The 27,379-nt window shown below is 41.4% G+C and overlaps 1 protein-coding gene across 1 annotated transcript in view; it reads right to left on the reverse strand.

The window, feature by feature from the left end:
- The window catches only part of Col24a1 (collagen type XXIV alpha 1 chain), a 265,455-nt gene that overhangs the window by 905 nt on the left and 237,171 nt on the right, over window positions 1–27,379 (reverse strand). Inside the window, exons 56-59 of the mRNA XM_052178477.1 lie at window positions 16,736–16,798; window positions 15,433–15,601; window positions 12,439–12,548; window positions 4,541–4,756 (exon numbers count right to left, since the gene is read on the reverse strand). Of these exons, the coding sequence (XP_052034437.1) occupies window positions 4,541–4,756; window positions 12,439–12,548; window positions 15,433–15,601; window positions 16,736–16,798 (558 nt within the window). The remainder of the gene's footprint in view (window positions 1–4,540; window positions 4,757–12,438; window positions 12,549–15,432; window positions 15,602–16,735; window positions 16,799–27,379) is intronic.

Consider the following 27,379-nt stretch of genomic DNA (forward strand, 5'->3'; position numbering starts at 1 on the left):
TATGGTCCTTCTGCCTCAGTCTTCTGAGTGGCTAACGGCGTAGATCTGTACCACCAGACCCACTGCGGTAGTGTTCATTGTCAACAGAATCAGGAATCATCTGGGAGACTGGCCTCCGATCATGTTAGCAGGGCATTATCTGTATGCCATTAAGAGAGTTGGGAAGACCTGCCCACAATGGATGGCAGTACTTCCTAGACAGGGGATCCTGGACTACATATGACATAAAGCCAGTTGAACACTAGAGTGTGTGCGTTCCCTGATACTATGAATACTATGTGAACAGCTCTGACCCATAAGAAACCTTTTCTTCCCTTAAATTTCTTGTACCAGAGTGTTTTATTACAGCATCAGGAAAAGAAGTGAAGACACCAGGCTTCCTTTCTCTGCAATAGCATTGTCTTCCGATTTTCCCTGCTCTGCTTCCGATGTCTGTGAGTCACTGTAGCAGAAAGGAGTTAAAAGTCGAAGGTTTCCCAATAAGGCTCTGACCCATCTGTTCCTTTCTCATGTATTTATTTAATTATTTGTGTGTGTGTGTGTGTGAAGTCAGTGGAAAACCAATGAGAGTTCTGTCTTTCCACCACAAGGGTTCCAATGATTAAGACTGAGTCGTCACGCTTGGCAGCAGAAAGTTAACCACTAGCTATCTTGCTAATTCTGTCTCTCTGGCTTTCTTCAGGGTGGTCATTTTCTTGAGTAAGAGAGGATTGATTATTGAAGTCTCTATACAGATAACTAGGATTGCCTCGGAAGCGGTTAAAGGACAATCATATCGAGACATTTTGAGTTCCCTTCCCCTCTCCAGGTTGGGGGTTTTTCTATTTGTACGGCTTTCTTTGTTCTTGTTAAGCCCTCTGCTTCCCACATTACTGTAGCCCCTGCTCTTTATGATAAATGATATGGTCTAAAGCTGTCATGAAATGTTCTGTGTTAAATATTCAACACGAGTGAGCAGAGACACACAATTGCTGAAGCTTTTTAGTCAGAAGCCAATTTTCTTGCTCACAGTCTTGTCCTGGTCTGAATTTTAAAATCTCAAGGATCTTTAGTGACTGTTTAAGCTAATATCTTCATGTTAAAGCCAAGACTATTGAAGTTCACCAATAAGTTATTTGTCTGATGTCCTAAGGTTGCCATGATAACAGACCTAGAACTTGGAAAGACTGTTAGACACATTCACCAACCTGTCAAGCAGACACTGACCGTGCTGCTGCCCTTTAGGTGTAATTGAATGAGCTGTCATCTCTAATTTTATTACAGCGGTTGGGAAATACAAAGGTGACTAACTTAGTTCTGACATCTGAAGTAAATAGCTTAGCCATCTGACTGGGAAGCAGAGACATAAATAAATAATACATGAAAGACCATGTATGGTAAGGGCAAGACACAGTTCACAAAGAGAGCCTGCCGACGTTAAGGGCAAATTACATCGTGCAGATGGAGACTGTGTATAGGAAGAGCAAGATATAGCATTCAGACAGAGTGTGCACAGTAAGGGCAAGATACGTCGTGCAGACAGGCGTGAATACTAAATTCTTTATTGCTAGAGAAATCAGGAAATGTTTTATGAGATTCAGAATTTACAGTCTTAAAGAATGCCAGAAACTTCCAGAGGGTGAGAGAAGTCGAGAATTGTCCTGCAGAGAAAACATGACAACAATGGAAACTCAAGGCAACAGCAACAAATGCCCTGGGGCCAAGTACAGAAAGTGAAGAATTTGGTTGACATTGGCCTAGCCCAGGGCAGGTAACACCACCTGGAAAAATGGCAGTGGAAATTTAGTCAGTGAGAATGTCCTCACATCTTATTTGTTTATCTGGGAGATGTCTCATGTAGCCAAGGCTGGCCTTGAATGCATAATCCTTCTGTTCCCCACTTTGTAACTGCTGAGTTTATAGTGTATACTACTAAGCCTGCCTTGGACTAATTTTTCTTTACAAATGTAAAGATTAATAAAATAGTCTATGCACAAAATGGCCAATTATAACATAAAACCCAATAAATAGTAGGAGTTATTGTTGTTGTTGGTATAGTAATAAATAGATCAGTTTGGCCATGGAATACAGTAGCAGCGAATGAAAGTCCAATCCAGAAAGTAGGTTGGGGCCCACCTGACTGTTGTAGAGCTCACTGATGCTTATATTGTATCTCAGAAGTGCTAATGAGTCACTGAACATTTCTGGGAAGGAGTACAAGTTGCATGAATTTGTTGGGGATACTATGATGGTTTGTATATGCTCGGCCCAGGGAGTGGCACCATTAGGAGGTGTGGCCCTGTTGGAATAGGCATGGCACTGTGTGTGTGGGCTTTAAGGACCTCATTCTAGCTGCCTGGAAACCAGTATTCTGCTGGCAGCCTCCAGACGAAGATGAAGAGTGCTTAGGTCTTGTACCATGCCTGCCTGGATGCTGCCATGCTCCTGCCTTGATGATAATGGACTGAACCTCTGAACCTGTAAGCCAGCCCCAATTAACTGTTGTTCTTATAAGAGTTGCCTTGGTCATGGTGTCTGTTCACAGCAATAATACCCTAACTAAGAGAATGCTCTTTTCAAAGAAAGAGAATCTGAGCAATCCACTTTTGACCATTTACCTATGAAAGGAAATGCTATAAAAAGATGGCCTCCGAGAAATGGCAAGAGATGCTAAATCATGGGTTTAATTATACACCAGGGCAGGAAACAAAGCTACTTAAAATAATGAAATAGTTATGTATATAATTAAATTGGCCTTAGTATCTATTGCTTCATTTCAACAGAAAAAAATGTGAGCTAAAGTCAAATATCAAGAGGGGCAGTCAGTCCAACAATTGCATTCATCTTTGCTTGTATAAGAATTAGTAAAATAAAAATAAAGCAACAATTCTATGACTTGCCTTCTATGCATCAGTAAGATCTAGAGCTCAAAAACATGAAATAAGTTATGTATGTGCATGCAATATCAGTCAGTTGACCAGGTGATCTCCAATCTATCTGTCATCTATTCAGATGCAATTATTTTATCCAAGGAGTAAAATCAATGCTTTAACATTTGCTTTATATATAAAAATTCTTAAGTAGGGGTTGAAGAGATCATTCATCAGCTAAGATTGCAACCCCATAGGAAGAATATCAGTTGGCTGGACCACTCAGTGCTCCCAGGGACTAGACCACCAACCAAAGAGTATACAGGGAGGGATCCATGGTTTTAGATACATATGTAGCAGAGGCTGGCCTTGTCTGGCATCAATGGGAGGGGAAGCCCTTGGTCCTGTGAAGATTTGATCCCTCAGAGTAGGGGGATGCTGGAGTCATGAGGTGGGAGTGGATGAGTGAGTGGAAGAGCACCCTCATAGAGGCAAAGGGGAGGGAGAAGAAGGCAGATGTGGGATGGCGGGGTTGTGGAGGGGTAACTGGGATATTGTTTGAGATATAAACAAATGGAATCATTAATAATAATAATAATAATAATAGAGCATATACTTCTCTTTCAGAGTGTGGCTTCCAGCACCCACCTCAGACAGATCACAATTGCCTAGAACTACAGCTCCAGGGCATCTAACATTCCTTTTGAGCTTCCAGGGGTACTCGTACACACTCGGCACACACAAACACACAAAGATACACACATACACATAGTTAAATGAGGGGCTGGTGAGGCTGCTCAGTAGTTGAGAAAGCTTGTGTCTTTTGCAGAGGATGCTGGTTTGGCTCTTGGTGCCCACATGGTAACTCACAACCATCTGTGACACCAGTTTCAGGTGATCCGGTGCTCACACTGACGTCAGAAAGACACCAAGAGTACATATGGTGTACATACAGGGAAAACATTCATACATATAAAAAAGTCCTTAAAAATAAAACAAATCTTTAAAAAGACACATTAAAAAATCCATGAGTAAGCTGGGCATAGTAACATTTGTGAGACAGAGGCAGGGCAGGTGGATCTCTGTGAGTTCAAGGCCAACCTGGGCTACATAACAAGCTCAAAGATATTCAGAACTTCATAGAAACACCTTCTTTCAGAAAAAGGAAACAAAAATCGATGATTGTCTATTAACATAACAAAATTTGACTATCTGAGATATCTAGATATATATATGTATTATGTATATACCTGTACAAATATGTATGTACACATATATGAACAATGTATATACATATATTTATAAACTATGTATATATACATACATATATACATATGTATACATATATATGATGATTGTTTATGGAAAACATAGGTATGCTTGGGACTTTACAACAGCATTCTTCTGTAGTTTCAGTCTGTAAGGAAAGTCCTACACTCCTCATTTTAAGCCACATTTCTAAAAGTGCTGTTCTCTTTTCTTTTTTTTTTTTAAAGATTTTACTTATTTATTTTATGTACATGATGACTACACTGTAGCTGTCTTCAGACACACCAGAAGAAGGCATTGAATCCCGTTACAGATGGTTGTGAGCCACCATGTGGTTGCTGGGAATTGAACTCAGCCCCTCAGCAGTCAGTGCTCTTTAACCGCTGAGCCATCCCTCCAGCCCCAAAGTGCTGTTCTCTTACCTTGCAGTCATCTGAGAGGACTTGAGGTTCAAGTAGAGTGTTTTCTTCAAAAATTTGACCATTCCATCCTTTGAAACTAATAGGCAACTCTGGACCATCCGCCTGTGTGCTGGTCCACCTCGGGGCGTTTCGACAATGAATGATGATGGTGTGGGTGGCTTCTGAGCTCAGTAAGTGAAGAAAGTTCATCTGGACTTTGCTGACTCCAAACTCCAACTAATGTCAGAGAAACAAGAGTCACTTAACATATGGTGATTTAGAAACATCTGATATGGGGAAACCTAGGGAAGGGGGGCCTGAGAAATTTGGAATTTGCATGTCAATAGATGGTATAGTGGCTGGCAAAGGTTTAATTGCTGGTTCCTGGTGGGGGAGCGAAGACCTGTGATTCTGATTATCAAGGTGGAAGCACTGCTGTCAGGCTACCAAGGTGACGCCAGTGGGCATGGCTCGGGAAAGTATGCTGACAAAAGGTTCTTGTGAGTATGCATCTTGTTAGGCTATTGTATATAATAAAGTAACTTTTATAGTGTTACCTGAAATACAGTAATAATTGTTATTTGCTTGACATGATGCTACTTTCAAAAGATAGGATACAGCTTTGAAAACAGTAATTTTAATTTTTTTTTTTTTGCCAAATCCTAAAGTAGTTGCAAACATTAAATCAGAAAGAAATGTTTACTAAGGGAAAATGGATCAACAAAGTTTAACTAACAACATGAACAGTGCAGGGAAAAACAAGAGATAGTGAGTCTGACTGCTGAGTCTAACATCTGGAAAGAGAAGTAGATGTTTATGCCTACACACCATTATCACTGGTACCACCATCACCACCATCACCATCATTACCAGGATCATCATCATTGTCAGCATAATAACCACCACCATTATGGTCATCATCAACATCATCATCACTGTCACCACCCTCACCATCACCACCATCAACACCACCACCAACATCACCATCATCTGAGACTTATTCAAGGAGGCCTACAGGTGCAATGTGAGTTGAAGTGGTTGCTACTGAGGAATTTTTATTCATCTACAAATGTAAAATTAGAAAAATATCAGTTAGAAGGCAGTGATGCTGGAAGATAGTAAAGCAACAACAATGAGAAAGAAAACCCCCAAAGAGAGGTTCAGCCCTGTGGTAGAGTGCTTGTTTAGTAGCCCGTTAACCTTTCATTTAAACCCTAGAACCGGAAGCACCAGAAAAGGAAAACGAATGTGTCAAAATGGAAACCACAACAAAAGCAAATCAAAACAAAATATCAACTGTGGTGTTGATGTCTCTTTCTATTATTGTGTGAGGTCCAACTTGTGCTTCGAGCTTCAGTAATGCTTCTTTTACATATGTGGGTACCTTTGCATTTGGGGCATAGATGTTCAGAACTGAGAGTTTCTCTTGGTAGATTTTTCCTTTGATAATTATGTCGTGTCCTTTTTTATGATATCTTTTGGTTTAAAGTCTATTTTATTAGATACTAGAATTGCTACTCCAGCTTGTTTCTTGGGACCATTTGCCTGTAAAAATAATTTACAGCCTTTTACTTTGAGGCAATGTCTGTCTTTGTCACTGAGATGTGTTTCCTGTATGCAGTCAAATGCTGGGTCCTATTTTTGTATCTGTCCTGCTAGTCTATTTCTTTTTATTGGGGAATTGAGTTCATTGATATTGAGAGATATTAAGGGCCAATGATTATTGCTTCATGTTATTTCTGTTGTTAGAAGTAGAATTATGCTTGTGTGGTTCTCTTCTTTTGGGTTTGTTGTAAGAAGATTAGCCCCATAACCTCTAAGGAAATAGAAACAGTCATTAAAAGTCTCCCAACCAAAAAAATCTCCAGGACCAGATGGTTTTAGTGCAGAACTCTACCAGGCCTTCAAAGAATACCAACACTTCTCAAAGTATTTCATAAAATAGAATCAGAAGGATAATACATTCTATGAAGCCACAGTTATGTTAATACCTAAACCACACAAAGACCCAACAAAGAAAGAGAACCTCGGACCAATTTCTCTAATGAATATCAATGCAAAACTACTCAATAAAATTCTTGCCAATCGAATCCAAGAACACATCAAAATTATCATCTATCATTATCAAGTAGGCTTCATCCCAGGGACGCAGGGATGGTTCAATATATGGAAATCCAGCAACATAGTCCACTATATAAACAAATTCAAAGAAAAAAAACACATGATCATCTCATTATATGCTAAAAAAGCTTTTGACAAACAACACCCATTCATGCTAAAAGTATTGGAGAGAATAGGAATTAAAGGCTAATACCTAAATATAATAAAAGCAATATACAGCAAGCCAATAACCAACATTAAACTAAATGGAGAGAAACTTGAAGAAATCCCACTAAAATCGGAGACAAGACAAGGCTGCCCACTCTCCCCCTATCTATTTAACATAGTTCTTTAAGTTTTAGCCATAGCAATTTGGCAACAAGAATAGGTCAAAGGGATACGAATTGGAAAGGAGGAAGTCAAGAAAGGAGGAAGTCAAGATATCACTATTTGCAGATAATATGATAGTATACATAAGCGATCCCCCCCCAAAAAATTTGGTTTTTTCAAGACAGGGTTTCTCTGTGTAGCCCTGGCTGTCCTGGAACTCACTCTGTAGACCAGGCTGGTCTCGAACTCAGAAATCTGCCTGCCTCTGCCTCCCAGAGTGCTAGGATTACAGGCGTGCGCCACCACCGCCCAGCCCGGCTGGATACAAAATTAACTCAAACAAATCAGTAGCTTTTCTCTATACAAAGGATAAATGGGCTAAGAAAGAAATTAGGGAAACAACACCCTTTACAATAGTCATAAATATATGAACTATCTTGGTGTGACTCTAACCAAGCAAGTGAAAGAACTGTATGACAAGAACTTTAAGTCTCTGAAGAAAGAAACTGAAGAAGATGCCAGAAGATGGAAAGATCTCCCATGCTCTTGGATTAGCAGGATTAACTTAGTAAAAATGGCCATCTTACCTAAAGCAATCTACAGATTCAATGCAATCCCCATCAAAATTCCAACACAATTCTTCACAGAGATAGAGCAAATCTCAAATTTACCTAGAATAACAAAAACCCCAGGATACCAAAAACCATTCTCAACAATAAAAGAACTTCCTGGGGAATCACTATTCCTGACCTCAAGCTATAATACAGAGCAATAGTGATAAAAAAAACCCCACATGGTACTGGTACAGAGACAGACAGGTAGATCAATGCAATAGAATCGAAGACCCAGAAATGAACACCTATGGTTACTTGATCTTTTACAAAGAAGCCAAAAAAATTTACTGGGAAAAAGACAGCATTTTCAATAAATGGCGCTGTTTCAACTGGCGGTCAACATGTAAAAGAATGCGAATTAATCCATTCTTATCTCCTAGTACAAAGCTCAAGTCAAAGGGAATCAAGGACCTCCACATAAAACCAGATACACTGAAACTAATAGAAGAAAAAGTGGGAAAGAACCTCAAACACATGGGCACAGGGAAAAATTTCCTGAACAGAACACCAATGGCTTATACTCTAAGATCAAGATTTGACAAATGTGACCTCATAAAACTGCAAAGCTTCTATAAGATGAAGGACACTGTCAATAGGACAAAACAGCAGTCCACATATTGGGAAAATATCTTTAGCAACCCTATATCTGATAGAGGATTAATATCTAAAATATACACAAAACTGAAGACTCCAGAGAACCAAATAACTCTATTAAAAATGGGGTACAGAGCTAAACAAAGAATTCTCACCTGAGGAATCTCAAATGGCTGAAAAGCACTTAAAGAAGTGTTCAACATCCTTAGTCATCAGGGAAATGCAAATCAAAACAACTCTGAGATTACACCTTACACCAGTCAGAATGTAAGATCAAAAACTCAGGTGACAGCAGATGCTGGTGAGGATGTAAAGAAAGAGGAACACTCCTCCACTGTTGGTGGGATTGCAAGTTGGTACAACCACTCCGGAAATAAGTCTGGCAGTTCCTCAGACAATTGAAAATAGTTCTACCTGATGACCCAGCTATACCACTCCTGGGCATATACCCCAAAGATGCTCCAACATATAACAAGGACACATGCTCCACTATGTTTATAGCAGCCTCATTTATAAAAGCCAGAAGCTTGAAACAACCCAGACATCCCTCAATAGAGGAATGGATACAGAAAATGTGGTATATTTATACAATGGAATACAGCTCAGCTATTAAAAACAATGATTTTATGAAATTCACAGGCAAATGGATGGAACTAGAAAATAGCATCCTGAGTGTGGTAACCCAGTGACAAAAGAACACACATGGTATGTACTCACTGATAAGTGGATATTACCCAAAAAGAAGTTCAGAATAACCAATGTACAACTCAAAGACCATATGAAACCCAAGAAGGAAGAAGATCACAGCAGAGTGTGGATGCTACAGTCCTATTCAGTGTGGGGAAGGGAATAATCTCTGGGAAGTAGAGGGAGAGAGGGATCTGGGAGGGGAAGCGGGGGGAAGGGAGCCAGTTCAGATATGGGAGGAGATGGAGAGAAGTACAGAGGGTCAGGGATATGAAGGAGGTGTGTAGCAGTGGGGGAGGGGGAGCTGGGGGTATTCAGTAGAGTATCCCAGATGCCAGGGACCCAAGAAGGTCCCAGGACCCAACAGGGAGGACTTTAGCTGAAATACCTAACAAAGGGGAGATAGAACCTGTAGAGACCATATCCAGTGGATAGGCACGGCCCCCAGTTGAGGGATGGTGCCACCCACCCACCTCAAAAATATTAATCCATAATTCCTCCTATGAAAAGGAAATGTAAGGAGCAGAAACTGAAGGAAAGGCCATCCAGAGACTGCCCTGCCTAGGGTTCCATGCCATCTGCTGACACCACACCCAGACACTATTGGTGATGCCACGAAGTGCTCACTGACAGGAGCCTGGTATAGGTCTTCCCCAAGAGCTCTACCAGAGCCGGACCAATACAGATGTGGATGCACATAGCCAAACAGTGGACTGAGCGAGGGGACCCCAATGGGGAAGTTAGGACAAGGACCGAAGAAGCTGAAGGGGTTTGCAACCTCATAGGAAGAACAATAATATCAACCAATCAACTCCCCCCCAAACTCCCAGGGACTAAACCACCAGCCAAAGAGCATACATGGGGGAACCCATGGCTCCAGCTGGACATGTAGCAGAGGATGGCCTTATCTGGCATCACTGAGAGGGGAGCCCGTTGGTCCTGTGGAGGCTTGATGCCCCAGGATAGAGAAACACTGGGCTGCTGAGGAAGGAGTGGGTGGGCAGGTGGGGGGTACCCTCATAGAGGCAGGGGAAGGGAAGAGGGGACAGGGGGCTTGTGGAGGGAAACTGGGAAGGGGAATAATGTTTGAAATGTAAATAAATAAAATAATCAATAAAAATATCAAAGAAAAACTCTAGGAAGGGAGAAAATAAATGTGAAATTAAGGTATCCGGATCAGAGCATGGGAGGGACTCCGTAGGAATGTTAAAGTTTAAGTCATTCGACTTTGCTTTTACCATCAGGGTCAGATATGTATACAATACCAGCCTTGCTCAGCCGTGGTCGCCTGTTGATTACGTGGGGGTGTAACATCCACCTGACAGGGCTGGTGAGAGGCTTAGCTTGGGAGGTTTTGTAATTGTTGAAGCATGACCAAGCAGTCAACAATTTTTTTTTTCCAAAACCTTAACTGTAACTCTCTTGGAATGTGTTTATTAATATTGTTTTGGCTCTTGTGTTAGTAATTTTACTATTCAACATTAATAAATTTTCATTCTGAAAACAAAAATTCACAAAACCAAACCAAAACAAAAAGTGACAAAGATAATTTTCCACCCCGTTTCACTGAGTGGAGCAAGCCCCTCAGTACCCTGTCATTTCCTCTCCAGGGGATTCTTCAGCGCACATTCCTGACTGCTGCTCTTTCTACTACGTATCACAGGGACAATTGATTCAGTCATGGAATGAGCTAACACGTTGCTCTTCAGTGTTCTGCCTCGTTTGTTCAATATTGCCCTTCTTTTATCTTCTGTCTATAAAAGTCTGTATGAAAATCCTCAGGCAGCATCCAAGGCATGGAGGACAAGGGTGTGGACATGTATTTTATGCAGAGAACTAGTGTGTCTCTCTTCAGTTAGGAGAACATGGATCCTCTGGGGACAGAGCAGTACTCCTTCCTCTGTTCTGAGGAACAGTGGTGCCTACCCACTGAGATTTCATACTCTACAGCCGCACTCAGCGAAGGGGAGCAGCTCCACAGAACCCAGCTGCGGACCGTGCCTTCCAGTCTTCTAAAGATGGTGGGACACATGATAGGCATGTGTTCTAGCTCTTTTCTCACACATGAGAAAATACTCCAAGCCAGTTTAATCAGAAAAAGAAAGAATCACAATCTTGATTTCAAGGTGTTATAAATCGAACTGGGCTTTGGGTTTTTAGGATACTTGTAACTGTAACTGTTGTATGAAACAAAGTCCACATTCATTCTTAAGAGTACATTTTCAGAATTAATCTTGAAACTTTATAGTATTCAGTGAAGTTTACAGGAGGTTGTTTTATGCTGCAAGCTTTTGCAGCAAAATTCTTTTACTGATGATACAATTTTCAACAAAGTTGTAGGTTGTGGCTGTAGACTGTTCTTCAGAACCGTGAAGCCAGTTGGAGATAGTCTACGGTCTGTGTATGTTTAAAAACATGACACTGTGCTGCACACACTTTGGGGAACTGAAGAAACAAGATCCATGAAGCGCAGCATACTAAACTGATCATAAAGCACACAATCGAACTGTCAAGATATATGGAAGGTTTTTTTTTTTTTTTTTTTTTCCATCTGAGGAGCACAATAGCAGTTTCTTTTTTTTTAAATTTTAATTTTTTATTAGGTATATTCTTTATTTACATTTCAAATGTTGTTCCCTTTCCTGATTCCCCCCCCCCCCCAATCCCATAAGCCATCTCATCTCCCCCTGTTCCTTAATCAACCCTTCCCCCGCTTCCCTGTCCTGGTATTCCCCTACACTACGGCATCAAGTCTTTCCAGGACCAGGGGCCTCTCCTCCCTTTGGTGTCTAACACAGCCATCCTCTGCTGCCTATGTGTCTGGAGCCATGGGCAACTTCTTGTGTACTCTTTGGTTGATGGTTTTGTCCCTGGGAGCTCTGGGAGCACTGGGTGGTTCACATTGTTGTTCCTCCTATGGAGCTGCAAACCCCTTCAGCTCCTTGGGTCCTTTCTCTAGCTCCTCCATTGGGGACCCCGTGCTTTAATGGCTGGCTGAGAGTGTCCCCCTCTGTATCTCTCATGCACTAGCAGAGCCTCCCAGGTGACAGCTATATAAGGCTCTGGTCAGCAAGCACTTGTGGGCATCGATAATAGTGTCTGGGTTTTGTATATGGGATGGATCCCTAGGTGGGGTAGTCTCTGGATGGTCTTTCCCTCAGACTCTGCTCCACACTTTAGAACTGGAGAGATGGCTCAGCAATTGACATCTTGCAGAGCACCTGGGTTCAATTTCCAGAACCCAGATGGTGGCTCACACAGCCATTCATGACTTCATTTCCAGGGGCTCTGACATTATCTCTTCCAACCCCCCCCCCCAGGGACCAGGTCTGTACATGTTGCACACACACACACACATGCAAGCAAACATTTTTATATATGACAAAAATAAATCTTCAAAATATTTTTAACAATTAAACCATTTCTCATATGTGATAGAGAATGGTGAAGGGCAACATTTTAATTTCACTCTTAAAATCCAGCAATTATATGATGCAACCCCACCAAAACCCAAAAACAAAACATAACAAAAATTGCTGTTAATGACTACAATACACAATACAAAAGCACATGTTCTAAAAATTTAGTACACACCTTTGTCACAGAAACAGGAGATAAACATGTCTGGCCCCCAGCACTAAAGTTGCAGAAAACCTCAAAGGCATCTGAAGAGCATCCAAGATTTGGGTCAATCCAGTATTTTCCTATTAATTTATGACAAAACACAAAGTTATTTCAATTTCATACTAAACTATATGAACTTACGTATTGTCACATCTATGAACAAAATCTCCTGGAAAGGAGCTCTGTCTGCAGCAACTGATTGATTGATTAGAATTTCAGTACAGGGGAGAGACTGGAATGTTTCAGGTCCAGATGCTGATCTGCTCTCGGGCTAGCTCTAGCCTCACCAGAACAGCCATTCCTGGCCCACCTCTGTGTCTGGACATCTGGACCCTGTAGAAAAGCTCTCCCATTTCACAGTGCCCACCTCTTTGATGCACACACCAAGGTATTGCAAATTGCCTCCATTTATGACTTTCTTTGTTATAGAAAGCTAGAAAAGTTTACAAAAACTTTGCAAAATGGCTTCCACATTGGAACATTGAATCTGAGGTAACCCAAATCTGTGTTCCTCAGCCATGATCGCTCAAAACAGCCCCAGAACAAACTACCTCCTATTCTCTTTAAGCTCAGAGCTGTGGTTTTTACATAGACACCTGTTGACACATCTTATCTGTTGTAAATATAAACATTTAGTGAATGAATGAAAGCTATACCCACACAAAGAGTTACCCAGAACTGTGTTTTCAAGCACCTACCAGTTTGAAAGACATTTTGTAATGTTAATCAAGACAGATAGGCTGAGACAGTGTCAGTGAAGGCCTGCTGTGAGCTGGATGGCCCAGTGGGCAAAGGGTCTAACTGCTGAGATTACTGCCCCTGGCACCCAATGAAGGAAGGAAGTTTCTCACTATTTCTTCTAGATTTTCCCCCTACTACTGTGTGAACCATTTTTGTCTAAATAAATGATCATCCATTTTATTGTCTGTGAGGAACCAAGCTTTGAACTCAGGCACCGTCGCACAATGGTGATCGGATAGGAGTTTCTTGGTAACATGATCAGTGGTTTATTTTAAGTCTATTTTATGTGATTTATGTCTTTTGTGACTCCAAAGGTTCTGATTTAAAATTGGGTCTGCCCTGAGGGCGTTACTTTCCCTTCTAGCTCTTTCATTCCAGTGCTGCCCTGGCCTCCTGGTGCTGGACATGGGAAGGCGTGGCTCCTGCTGCTTCATCCAGACCGTGCTCCCTACACCTGCTCTCCCTTGAAACAGTACATGTTGAAATGATCACCATCCTGTTCTAACATCTATTATCATCTCTCAGGGGAAAAAAAAAATCAATATTTTACCTTCTGGCTTGTTACTATTTTCAGAAAAATGTATGTATAATCTCATTCTTGGTATTTTGTTTTAACCCACATGGACACTTACGCCTTGGTTCCTGTTCCTGTCCTTCCAGTGTCCATCACTCCAGTCATTAGTGTCCGAGGATATCGGCCCTAACCTGCTCTGGAACTCAACTTTCTCAGTCACTTCAGTGCTCCACTTCCTCCTGTTTATGCCTTCTACTTCTTCAATCAACAGTTTTTCTCTTTTTATTCCATCAGGACCAACTCTCTACGATGTCATCAGTTCTTTTATTTTAATTGGGTATTTTATTTATTTACATTTCAAAAGTTATCCCCCTTCCCAGTTCCTCCTCCTCAAACTCCCCATCCCATCCCCCCTCCCCTGCTTCTATCAGAGTGCTCCCCCGCCTACCCACCCACCCACTCCTACCTCCCTGCCCTAACATCCCCCCCCCCCCACTAGGGCACCAGCCTCAACAGGGTCAAGGGACTCCCCTCCCACTGATGCCAGACAAGGCCATCCTCTGCTTCATGCTCAGGTGGAGCCATGGACCTACCCATATGTACTCTTTGGGTCACTCCATGTGTACTCTTTGGTGGGTGGTTTAGTTCCTGGGAGCTCTGGGGGGTCTGGTTGGTTGATATTGTGGTTCTTCCTATGGGGTTGCAAACCCCTTCAGCTCCTCCAGCCCTTTCCCTAACTTTTCCATTGGGGAACCCGTGCTCAGTCCGATGGTTGACATGTGTAAGCACCAACGAAGCAGCAAGAGAGGCAGAGGCCCACGCCAGGCAGCAGCAGTGGGGAGACAATCTGATGTCTTCAGTTCTTAAAGTCCTTGTGACACTTCCTTTTTTTGCCTAAAGTTCAGAGTCCTTTACTCTACTGAAGGCTGTTCCTTAGGCAAATTCTGAACTCTCGTGTCCCCTCACCCCACTGTATCTGTCCTATAAAACCAAATCCTAAACAAGATTTACTTTTCTGGCTAATCTGTAAAAAGCACAACTGGGTTGGCTGGACTCACCTTCCCTGAAAATGTTCTGGAAATTAAGGCTTTAGCAAAACAAAAAGATATAATATTTATTGTTCGGGTGACTGCAGACTAAACTAAAATGAAAATGAAATGAAATTATTTTTGACAGTTAGTGTCTCTCTTAAGTGGTGACTGATCCTCTGAGTTTAAAACTTCCTTAATGATGCTATCTAAACCCACTTTTATACTCCTGACCAGACCAATGTGCTTGAAGGGATGAGAACCTTCTAAGGGTGATAAACCAGTCTAGTTTGATATCTGCCGATTCTAGTTGGGGGGTGTATTTAAGGTCTATTAAGTGACATTTGTAGGGAGGGCTATGGAATATGATATTTAAAAAGGTCGTGAACTTTGCTGGTTTTGAATTAGCAAGGCCTGTGGTGGGTTCTTGCCTATCACCCCTAACACTACACTTCCTTATTTTGATTTTAAATATCATGGACACTTAACGCAAATACAAAGCCCAGGGGTGAATATTTTCACAAGTACATCTTCCTCAAAGGCCATTTCAGTGTTGATGAAATTATGATGGGTTTTGCTGATGTTTTATCAAAATGACAGAGATCCGAAGTGATGCATTACAGAGCCCGAATGGTTTGAAATGATGGAGTTAGACTTGGGGATCTGACAGGAAGGACTTACCATCTGAAACCTTGTACTGACAGTTGAGCAAATCCTTGCAGATCCGTGCCGGGTTTTCTCGTGTGCCAAGGGGATTCTTGATGCTGCTCAGGAGACTGCTAAGGTAGGTCAGGGTTTTGAATATCTCTGTACTGTGGCTGATTAAAGTCACTTCAGTGTTCTGGTAACTCTGCCAAGTTATCATATAAGAATCATATAAGCAAGAAAACCCTAATGACAATCTGGACAAAGCAGAAGGGGACTGATCCTAATTGCCTCTAGGGGGGTTGGAATAGGAAGGAAAGAACACATCTAACCACTTACATCAGCTTCTTAACCCTGAATCCCAATAGGAGGTCAAAGCTTAGTTTGTAAGCCAGCAAGAGACTTAAAGATTTATTATGCCTACTGAATCATGCATTTTATACTCCATATCAAATAGTTTTAAATTAAATTTTCTTTTAAACTTTAAAATGTTGCAAGTAAAAAACAACAACAACAACAACAACAAAAAACAAACAAAAAAACCCCAAAAAACAAACCACACTTAAATTAACCAGAATGAGACTATTTAACATAATGATTTCCTGCATCGTTAGAACAGCATTTCCTGTCTGGTTAGAACAGCATCTCCCGTATAGTTTAGAATAACTTCTCCTGTATAGTTAGAACAGTGTCTCCTGTATGGTTAGATCAGCTGCTCTGAAGCTGTACAGTGTTACACTGGAGTTTATGTGTTCACTATCAAATACATTTATGTACTTATCTATCAGCCAAAATGAAAACCCACAACAGAAAGAGAATTAGAAACGCAATTAGCTTTATATCCTTGCTCGTAAGCTGTGTCCACTGTGTGTGTTGAGTCTTCCTCATGCTCTAATATTTAGTTTGTTGAGTTCTCTTTTCTCCATGTTACACTGCACATGCATGTACACTTGCATGTTTGTAGATAAACATAAATGATTGACTAGATTCAGCCAAGAGGGAGAAGAAACTTTTTTCTCCTCTCTGAGACGAAATGATTAAGCAATCAGGACAAGACCGACTGTAAGAAATTTAACTTTATTTACTACCTCCGTAAACAGTAGTAGTAAATTCCTTGACAAGTAAGTCCTTTTAAACTAATTTTTTGTTTCAATATTTTTCTCATGAAACACCCCGTGCATGTATTTCTCTTTTATTACACGTGAAAACAGTTTCAGATTTTTCTGTTTTAAATATAGTCTTTGAGATAATGCCGAATTTTGGCTTTCAAGAAAAATAAAATCCCTCTGTTGAATTTGAATAGTGAAACTGCTGATATAAGTAGAGCCAGATATATTACCTCCTGCTGGGCAGAATCTGATTCTATCAGAGCTCGAATAGCAGCATTGATATCCATTTGTCTCTGTGTAAAAAAAAATATGATTGAGGTAGCCATAATATGATCAAGACTGTTCTGAGGAGCTCTGTGTGTTCTGGGAGCTTTGCTGAGAAACGTACTAGACTGATCTGAATAGAATCTGTAACCCATGATGACAGCTCTCGCAAGTAAGACCCAGCTATCTTATATGAGAGACAAGATGCTGCCTCCATCTGGATTCCACAGGTCTCACTCATTCAAACAGGACTCGGTCTGAAGCTTTTCAACAGAAGCTGTTTGTCCCTGCGGCAGGAAAGCGTGTACACAACATTGCTCAAATGGAAGAAGTATGAAGCACAATCCCCTCATGCAATAAATTGTCCACTGAAGAATAAATAAGTAGAGTCATTTTTAACAGTTCTATTCTTGGAAGGAAAGTAGAATAAAATACTACTGTCCTGAGGTAGTCACCGCAATAGTTGAATCTGATACTTTTGCGGTCTTAAAAACAATTTCTGAAGTTGGAAAATGTACTATTAGTCCCAAAAGAAATAACACAGCACAAACTCAATCTGCTCCTGCATTTAATAAAAAAGATATTTTAGGAGAAAAACTCTGTATAACCATTTTTAATAGTCTTTCTGTAATTACACACACACACACACACACACACACACACACACATGAATTGAAGACACATGAGCTGCGGGATGGTCCTGGGAAATCACATCTGTGTAAATGAGCTCAGCCATTTCTAATTTAACTCAGAATGATTATAATGCTGAGGTATCTTTTTGCATGCCCACAGGATAGAGGCTGTTTATCAAAAGTTCATTCTCAAGTCATGGTTAGCAAACTGAAAAGCCATTTAAGATGATGGGACAATCAATAAAAACTACTTTTTCCGCTTGTCTTCACATGTGGTTTTCATATTGGAAAATAACTCACTCACTCTGCTTACACGGATTTCCAAACACTGTGACAACTACTGAGGAGAAAATGGTAAGCAGTGAAGGAAGTTGTTCTCCAGGAGGCTAACCTTAGAGGGAAACAAGCATAGATCAAGCGATCCAAAACCACGTGACTGTAAATGGTACAGGTGCGATGGGAGAATAGTGAGTCAAAACTGGGGCTGGCAAGACATTGACGAGGAAACCTTGTCTTGGGATGGCACTGTCTGAGAGGATATAAGGAAGCTGGGCAGTGGCAAGACAATGGGGAGAGATTCCCAAGCAGAAAAATGACCTGGCTAAAGTCCATGGGTCATGACCTCTTCCAGGAGCAGAAAAGGTTAGGCTAAGAAGCTTCTGCAGATTAGCCAGTCCTAAAATTTGAGGCAAAGTCTTGCTAGTAACTCGGGATGTCTTTGAACTCACTATCCTCTCAGCTCAGCAACCGCATTGCTAGGATTACAGATGTGTGCCACCATGCTGGCGCCTGGTGTGATTAAAACTATTAATAGAACACCTAGCTCAGTGGCCCCCCCCCCCAACTCTTTAGAATCAAGATGCTCTTGGGCTTTTAATATGACTGAGTGGGACTGGGGCTGTAATTTGGGGGTAACTCTCCAAACACGCACTAGGCCATGGGTTCCATTATCAGCACCATAAGACACAAAAACCAACCAACCAAAAGTATAATTGAGTACCTCAGGAGACTTTTGCTTATATGAGTTAGAACTTTGGTATTTTCCAAAGTAGAAATATAAACATAAAATTTGAAATGACTTAGTAGTTGCTTAAAATAACGACACACCTATTGTATAATAAGATAACTAAAATATGTCTATGCATTATTTTATAAAACAAATAAAGAACCTGTAAGCGGGGGGGGGGGGGGGGGGGGGGGAGGGGGGAGGGGCGGCGCCCTATGCTTTTGTACATCTTTACTGTTGGATTACTGATGGGAGGTAAGATGCTCACATAGGTTTGTGGTCAGTGGGTTTGTGTTTCCCATGATCATTTCATCATTTTGACTCCAGTCACCCGAACAGCCATTCCACCTCATGTAACTAGGCACCGTTAATGTTTAGAAGTACAAAGAAGAGCGAGAGGGCTAATAAAGCCAGATTTATGCTTCCATCTCAGCCAACCAGGAACCAGAGAGTTTAGGGCAGAAATAGACATGGGCTACAATCTCCAAAGGCAAAACTCTGGTGACTCTCTTCCATCTTAGGGTTTTATTGTTGTGAAGAAACACCATGACCATGGCAACTCTTACATTTAACTGGCTTACAGTTGAGGTCTATTATTGTCATGATGGAGTGATGGTAGAAGAGATGGTAGAAGAAATGGAAGAGTATGGTAGCATACAAAGGTAGCTGAGAGTTCTACATCTGGATCGATAGGCAGTGACTCACTTCCTCGAATAAAGCCACACCTACTCAAACAAGGCCACACCTCCTTGTAGTGCCACTCCCTGTGAGCTGCTTGGGACCATTTTCTTTCAAACCACCACAACCTACCAAAAGCAGTGCCACCGGCAGAAGCCATGACATGACCTGTGTTGATGTGAGGGACATTTCACACTCAAACCATACCAGTAGTTTAGCCTTCTATTTGTCAAAGCAGTAAGCAAGAACAAAGTTGAGTTGAGTGCGGCGTAATCTCAGCATTCAAGAGGCGTGGGCAGTAGGATCATGTGTTTGAAGCTAGCCTGGCTTACATAACAAGTTCCAGACCATGGTGAGTTATGTAAGATAAACAAACACATACAACCTAAAATCCCAATAGCAGCAGCAGCAACAGCAATAACAACAAATAACCCCAAAGAACAAAATGGAAGCCTTAGGAATCACTTTTTGATTCCTAAATGTACTCAGAGCCATTGCAGTCAAAACCATTCTCCATTCTCAAAAGACAGACACATGGATCAAATGAATAGAAAGCAGAATCCAGAAAGACTTTCCCACTTGTGGTCAAAGCCTAAGTGAGTGTGCCAAGGTCATCCAATGAGAAAAGGATAGCCTGTGACCAACAAAGAGTCCCATGGAACACGGTGTCCACACACAAACAAGTCAGGCCAGACCTCGGATGATGCATATGATTAACAAGTGCTCTCTGGAAATGGATCAATGGCTCTAATATAAAAGCTAAAGTTAGAAAACCTTCATGGTGTTGTAGTGATTTCCTGGAATGATCTCCAAAGCAAAAGTAACGGGAGAAAAACAATAGACAAATTGTGCTACCTGGAGAGTAAAAAGAGAGTGAACTGAATGGACAAAAGAATGTTCAAATCATATATCAGGGGCAGGATTAATAGTTAGAATCTAGAAAGAACTTTGACAACCGATTAATGTAAAGTCATGCAGTCCAGTTTTTTAAAAAATGGGCAAAAGACTTGAATGAAAAATTTCGAAGAATGTATACAGATAATGAACATTATTGGGGAAGTGAAATTTATAACCACAATGAAATACATTTTCATTGTGGATGGTTGGTGTAAAAAAATGAAAGGCAGGGTGGGCTGGGACATAGCTTAGTGATAAAGTACTTGTCTATTATATGAATCCTGGGTTTAATCCTAAGCATTGCCCCAACTCCTCCAAAATTAGAGAGGGTACTTTTCTGGGTTTGGAGGGCATGCTTATAACCCCAGTTCTTGGAAGGATGAAGAGGAGGGTAACTGAAATCTTGAGGTCAGTCTAGGCTATATTGCGATTCTAGGTAGTCCTGGGATACCTAGCAAGACCCTGCCTCACAGTACCAAGCCACTGGGACTGACCTCCACAACCCTAAATTTTGATTAGTTTTGTTTTTTTCTGCAGTAGTCTCTATCTGTTGCAAAGAACAGGTTTTTTTTGTTTTTTTTTTGTTTTTTTTTTGTTTTGTTTTTTTTGATGAGGGGTGACTACACTTAAGACTACACTTAACTGGGGGTACAAGGACAAATGTTTGTAGATTGTTGTTAGGATTTATACTGGTTTAGTAAATCAGTGGCTGTAGATTTTCTCCCAGTATCCAATATCCAATATCTATGCTTCCAATATCATACGACATCCACTAGTGCTGACTGGTTAAGTTTCTAGTACCAGGCATGGTCTCCTCCTTGCTGAGCAGGTCTTAAGTTGGAGATCATTGTAGCCGAGGAGACAGAAAGATGAAGAGCCAGAGGATCGGGAGTTTGCTGTGGGATTGTGTTTTCTAGTCATGTCTGAAGCTACAGCCCTAAATCTCACCATCATGGCTCCCAAACATGAGCTTAACAAGGATGATACCAATGAACACGCCAAACTAGACACACAAAAGCCCATGAGCTCTCAACCCCACACAGAGAACCACAGGCAACTGAGGAAAGCTGGGGCAGGGAGAGGTGGCCTTTCAGGGAGAAGAACACGGAACTAGGTTGTCTAGTACCACATGGTCAGCTCTGAAAACATACATACAGCGTTATATGAACAGATTATCTCTCCCTTACCCCTCTCTCCTTCCCTCCTCTCTCTCTCTCTCTCTCTCTCTCTCTCTCTCTCTCTCTCACACACACACACACATACACGAATGCATACAATAACAGTGAAAAAAAAAAAAACAGGCCATGAATCTGAAAGACAGTGGAGAGGGGTATATGGGAGAGTCTGGAAGGAAGAAAAAGAAAAGGAACATGTTGTAATTGTAATCTCAAAAATAAGAACCAAGCCAAACCCAACCCTGGGCAGGTGCTATGTAACCCATTAGAGCAGATTCTTAAAAGTTTAAATATAGGATCACTACTTGAATCGACATTTTCACTAGCAGCTATGTACCCAAGTGTGTCAAAAACAGGGGCCCAGATATTCATATACCTTTATTCATAGTATTATTATTTAAAATGCTCAAATAATGGGTACAATGTAAGCATTCATCTTGATGAACCAAATGTTATATAAGTTTAATGGGATATTATTTAGGCCTACATAATGAAATTCTGATATATGCTTATGACAGGATGAAAGGTCAAGCAATACTACAAGGAGTAGTAACTCAGCCACAGAAAAACAAATGTCACATGACTAACTCTGTAAAATACCTAGTAGCCAAGTTCACTGAGATAGGAGAATGGTGGTTGCCAGGGGCTTGGAAAACTGGGACTTAATTGGTTGGAAGATAGTTTCAGTTTGGGAAGATAAGAAAGGGTATGGAAATGGGGTAACTCTGGCTGTAAAACTGTAGATACTAGCAATGCCAGAAGTACATCTTTATGTGCTTAAAATGGCAATTTACAAGTTACATATACTGAACCAAAATGTACTATATACATATGCTGGCCATTCAGCAGAGTTTGTATCTGGAGTGTTTTTCAGAGGTCCACATATGAAAGACTTGGTCACCAGTCTGTGGTGCTGATGGGGATTGTAGAACCTTCCAGTGACCGGGTCTCATACAAAGAAGCTAGGCCGTTAGGAGTATGACTTTAAAACAGGTTTGGGCCAGGTGGTGGCAGTACATGCCTTTAATTCCAGCCCTGGGAAGCAGAGGCAGGCAGATCTCTGAGTTCAAGGCCAGCCTGGTCTACAAGCAAGTCTGGGATATCATTGTCTGTCCCTCACTTGGTTACCTCCTGATATTCCATGAGGTCATAAGTCTAAAACAGTGTAACCAAGTGACTGCTGCAGAACCTCTGAAGCTGAGTCAAAATAACCCTTTACTCTGAGTTGTTTCTCTTAGGTGCCTTGTCCCAGGGGGTGCTGGAAGGGAAGCCAACTACACCTCACGTTTGGAGTTGGTCCTAAGGATATTCTACATATGTAAAATGAAATGTGTGTTGACAGGACTTTTGTACTAATAATGTTTGCAAAGATTAGAAACAATTTACATGTTCACCAACAGAAGACTGAATGAGAGAACAGGATATTCCTAAAAGAAATGACTGGTCTACCTTCTCTGATCATGTGTAAGTGAGGAATACAGTGAGGATCAGTAAAGGCTGGTACTTAATGATACCAAGGCAGCCATCATTTTAACCATGGCCCGTGCAAACAGCTCAATGAAAAAGGTAGCTATACTTTGGAATAGACATTAGAATACAAAGACGTTTCATAGGATTTAGTGCCATGATTTTTTTCACTCTTCATATTTCTGTAACCCCTGGACTATTCCCAAAGCCCGTTAGTTCCTTTAGCATGTTGTGGGAATTCATTGGCACTTAGTGGGAATTCCATATGTTCTTTCTCATTTGAACACCCAGCCAGACTGAGTTAAGAGTTTTGTGGACAGTCATTCAGTAAGAGCTTGGAGTGTCATCTGAGCATAGAGCTTTCATGTGGAGCTGAGGTGGCGGTGACTCTGTAATCCCAGCACTGGGAATTGAGCATTAGGTGAGTCTGGGACACTGTTTCAAAAGAAAGTGTCAGAAAAAGTTCTATGTTCAGAGAAGGGATGAAAAGAAAAGAAAAAAAGCTTTATGCACTCTAGTTTAAGAGAACATATTGTAACATGAAAATCACTTAATGTTTTAAACATGGGCATATAACTGCCCACATCTGAGTATAAAGCTGTCAGTAAGTCCAGAGAAAGGGTCCAGAAGGAAATATATAAAACAGCTTCCTCATGAAGTGTACTAAGAGGGGGGGGGAGGGAGAGCGCACATTATCAAGTAAGAAATCACCCCCTCTTTACACAAATACGCATATAAAATAGGAAACAGAATAAGGAGTAAGCAGACTGTTAACAGCTGGTGAGACACCTCACTGTTTCAAATAGTGGGAATAGGGTAAATTTCATTGCGTTGTGCCAGAATATAATCCTTCCTCTCTCTCCTATGCTCATGGGGGTGACTCACATCTAACCTGGGCACCTCATGGTTTTGGAGACTGTTCCTTTTCAGAGTTCTAAAGTCTCAAGGTGGGAACATAGTGGAGAACTAGGAATCGGTTCTAGGACTTGACCCTCTCTGTGGTGGAGGTATGTGTGGTCCTTGAAGCCAGGGCCTGTCTGCCACTTCTCAACCCACATCTTTAAATTTCACAGTTGACCCCTGAACTTGAAGTCATTAGCTGAAATTTTATTGTCTTTACCTCACCACACCCTCAACACATACATACACATGCACACTCAGATGCGCATGCGCGCGCACACACACATACACACACACACACACAGAGGCACACACAGGCACTCCCACACATAGTCTCACCCTGCTCCTTCCTCGGCACATGAAGGGCTGCCTCTAGAACCCAGGGGTAGATTTCCTCATCAATGTCAAAGTACCATACCTCAGACACTGAGGACTACTCATTACCAGACCCTTACACTCGCACCATCACCCACAAACACTGCTTTTTCTGAGGCAGTAGCTTTCCACTGCACTTCGGGACTGTGAGTCAATTTAACTCCACAGGCCTTGGATGGAGGGCCGGGGAGCAGAAGGTGGGTTAGAGACTGTCAGACTTCCTCATCTTGCCCCACAGCAAGAAATTTTTACACTGTGACAAGGTTCACAACTGAAATCATGGGTTTGCAAAACCATTTCCGTCTTACTACTAATGGTGTACTGGGATTTTTTTTTAATAGTTGATTTTTATTAAGGTAAGATTCATGTAGTGTAAAAGTTTTATCATCTTAGAACATATAAATAGATACAGGGGTAGACATGTCCATCCTTTCAATGATGCATTATACTTGTAGGTATCCATGTCCAGCTTTTTTACATGGGGCCTGGGGATTTGAACTCAGATCTTCTTTCATAGCAAGCACTTCACCCACTGAGCTGTCTCCCCAGGCCTATTTCCTATACATTTATGTAATTGTATCTTTATTACAAAGGAATATTGTAAGAGGCTCACTCAATTGGTTTTACCTTTCAGGGAATAACAAATCCAATTTGCACTCTGAAGTAATTGCTGGATCCTTACCAAGAGGACTTCTAATCCTTTGTTCTGGATTTGTGACCCTTGGCTTCCTGAGTATTAATGCTATGGCATTACTTCACATGTCACGGTCCTTGCCCATGCTATCACTTCTAATGCTGTCATCTTAGCTCCAAGAAACCTTTGCCTTCGGGGATTCCTGCTGAAGCAGTATGAGAGGTGTGATACATGGTTGTGTGTGTGTGTGTGTGTGTGTGTGTGTGTGTGCAGACATGGCACATGTATTCAACAAATGCATATTGAGGACTTGAATGGTAAACAAACATAGAATAAGCATGGATGAAGAAGGGAGAGCTATCAATTCTATGTTGGTGCAATGAGGAGATGGATTAGGAAGGGTTTAGGGAGGCCATGACAGTTGTCATTTCTGCATAAACGCTAGACTCTGTTCATACACTGGCCTCTGCAGACAGCATGAAAAAAATGTGCTAGGCCTATTTTAAAAACCACATTTCTATTTCTTTGGCCATTATCACTGATATTTCAATATTGTAAGTTTAGATCCTCTATCTTTTGTATATTCTAAAGATTCTTTGACCCCTCCTTCCTCTGCCGGGTCTCTGTATACCTCCAATCTTAGCCATACCTCATCTGATTGACAAAAATAAGGAAGAGAGACCAGAGGGAGAGGGCAAAGAAGGAATCAAATGTGACATTTGTGGGGAACCCATCTGTCAAGCATATCTTCTAGTTTAAGCCTCCTAATTCCTAAAAGCGTATATTCATATCCACAGTTATTTTCTCAAAGAAGGAACTGTTCATATGTCCCCTTCATTGTAGTTGTGTATCAACTCATTAATCTTCCAGCTGAGTGTAGGGATAAGCCCCCTAATTAGGTACCTAACTACAAACATGTTCTCTACAGCTTTCTAGTTTGCCATTCAATTCGTGACTTTTCAGAACTTAGTTTCAGAAAGATAGCCCTAACTTCTCAACGCCACCATAAGGTGGGGAGGTGATGGCCAGGCAATGGTCGAATTGCAAGGACATAGAGGACAAGGAGGATCAGAGAGGCATCGGGTGTATGAGAGATCCCCAGCACTCACTGGAAAATTACTCCCAGCTGCAAAGCAGGACTGAGGGAAATGCAGAGTTCCGAGTCTGTTGAGCATGGAACACCGTGGACAGCTATCCAGAACGATCATGATGTAAATGACCCGAGAACAGCATGTGGAAATGATTATGGCTTGGAAGACATCGGGCTGACCATTACTTGGAGCAGAGAGTGGATGTGAACTGGGAAGGAAATGTGATCACTTTCCACTGTATGTGACCAGGAGACCAATCGGATGAGGTATGGCTAAAGTTGGAGGTATACAGAGACCCCGCAGAGGAAGGAGGGGGTCAAAGAATCTTTAGAATATATAGAAGATAGAGGATCTAAACTTAGAATATTGAAATATCAGTGATAATAGCCAAAGAAATAGAAATGTGATTTTTAAAATAGGCCTAGCACATTGTAGGCTGCAGTGGTTGGATCAAAAGCAAACACATGAGCCATCTGATGGCTTCTCCAGACACGAGCAACTGACAAGGATTCATGTAAAACCGAAGTAAAGAATTATGGTTTTAAAAAAAAAGATTTAAAATGAAGAGCCACGTCCCAGAAATAAGAAGAAACGGAGTATCTACTGTGTATTATCCTGTGCTGGGTGCTTTTCTACTGTTTAATGCTCAAAATGAACCAAAAAAGCAGGAAATACAATTACTCTTTTCTAGGTAAGAAATACAGGGCTTGGATTCCAAGTTATTCTAGCTGGTTGGCTTACCAAAAAGAACTAAGGTATACCAGAAGCATAGGATGACTTTAACAGTTCAAGGTTCCTGATATTAGAGTGGCTATTCCGGCTGGTTTCCTGAGACCATTTGCTTGTAAAATCGTCTTCCAGCCTTTTACTCTAAGATAGTGTTTGTCTTTGACACTGAGGTGTGTTTCCTGCATGCAGCAAAATGTAGGGTCCTGTTTATGTATCCAGTCTGTTAGTCTATGTCTTTTTATTGGGGAATTGAGTCCATTCCTCAGAAAACTGAACATGACACTACCAGAGGACCCTGCTATACCACTCCTGCGCATATACCCAGAGGATTCCCCGGCATGTAATAAGGACACATGCTCCACTATGTTCATAGCAGCCTTATTTATAATAGACAGAAGCTGGAAAGAACCCATCCCTCAATGGAGGAATGGATACAGAAAATGTGGTATATTTACACAATGGAATACTACTCAGCAATTAGAAAACAATGAATTCATGAAATTTGTAGGCAAATGGTTGGAACTGGAAAATATCATCCCAAGTGAGGTAACCCAATCACAAAAGAATATACATGGAATGCAACCACTGATAAGTGGATATTAACTATACCAGAAGCCCTGAATACCCAAGACACAAGTAGCATATCAAATGATTCCCATGAAGAAGTAAGGAGAGGGCCCTGATCCTGGAAAGGCCTGATCCAGCATTGTAGGGGAGTACCAGGACAGAGAAAAAGGAGGGAGGTGATTGGAGTATGGGTGTAGAGAAGGCTTATGGGACATATGGGGAGGGGGGAACTGGGAAAGGGGAAAGCGTTTTGGAATGTAAACAAAGAATTTAGAAAATAAAAAAAATAAATAAAAATAAAAAAATATACAGTTCAAGGTTCACATGAGGACTGGGAGAGATAGCTCAGTGGATGAGAGCACGTGCCATCAAGCATAAGGACTTGAGCTTGCATAGCACCCACGTGAAAACGCAGGCATGCGTGAGCAAGTTTGCACACCACAGCTGTGGGAGCAGGGA

The sequence above is a fragment of the Apodemus sylvaticus genome, chromosome 4 (assembly GCF_947179515.1).
Source record: "Apodemus sylvaticus chromosome 4, mApoSyl1.1, whole genome shotgun sequence".
Classification (NCBI taxonomy): domain Eukaryota; kingdom Metazoa; phylum Chordata; class Mammalia; order Rodentia; family Muridae; genus Apodemus; species Apodemus sylvaticus.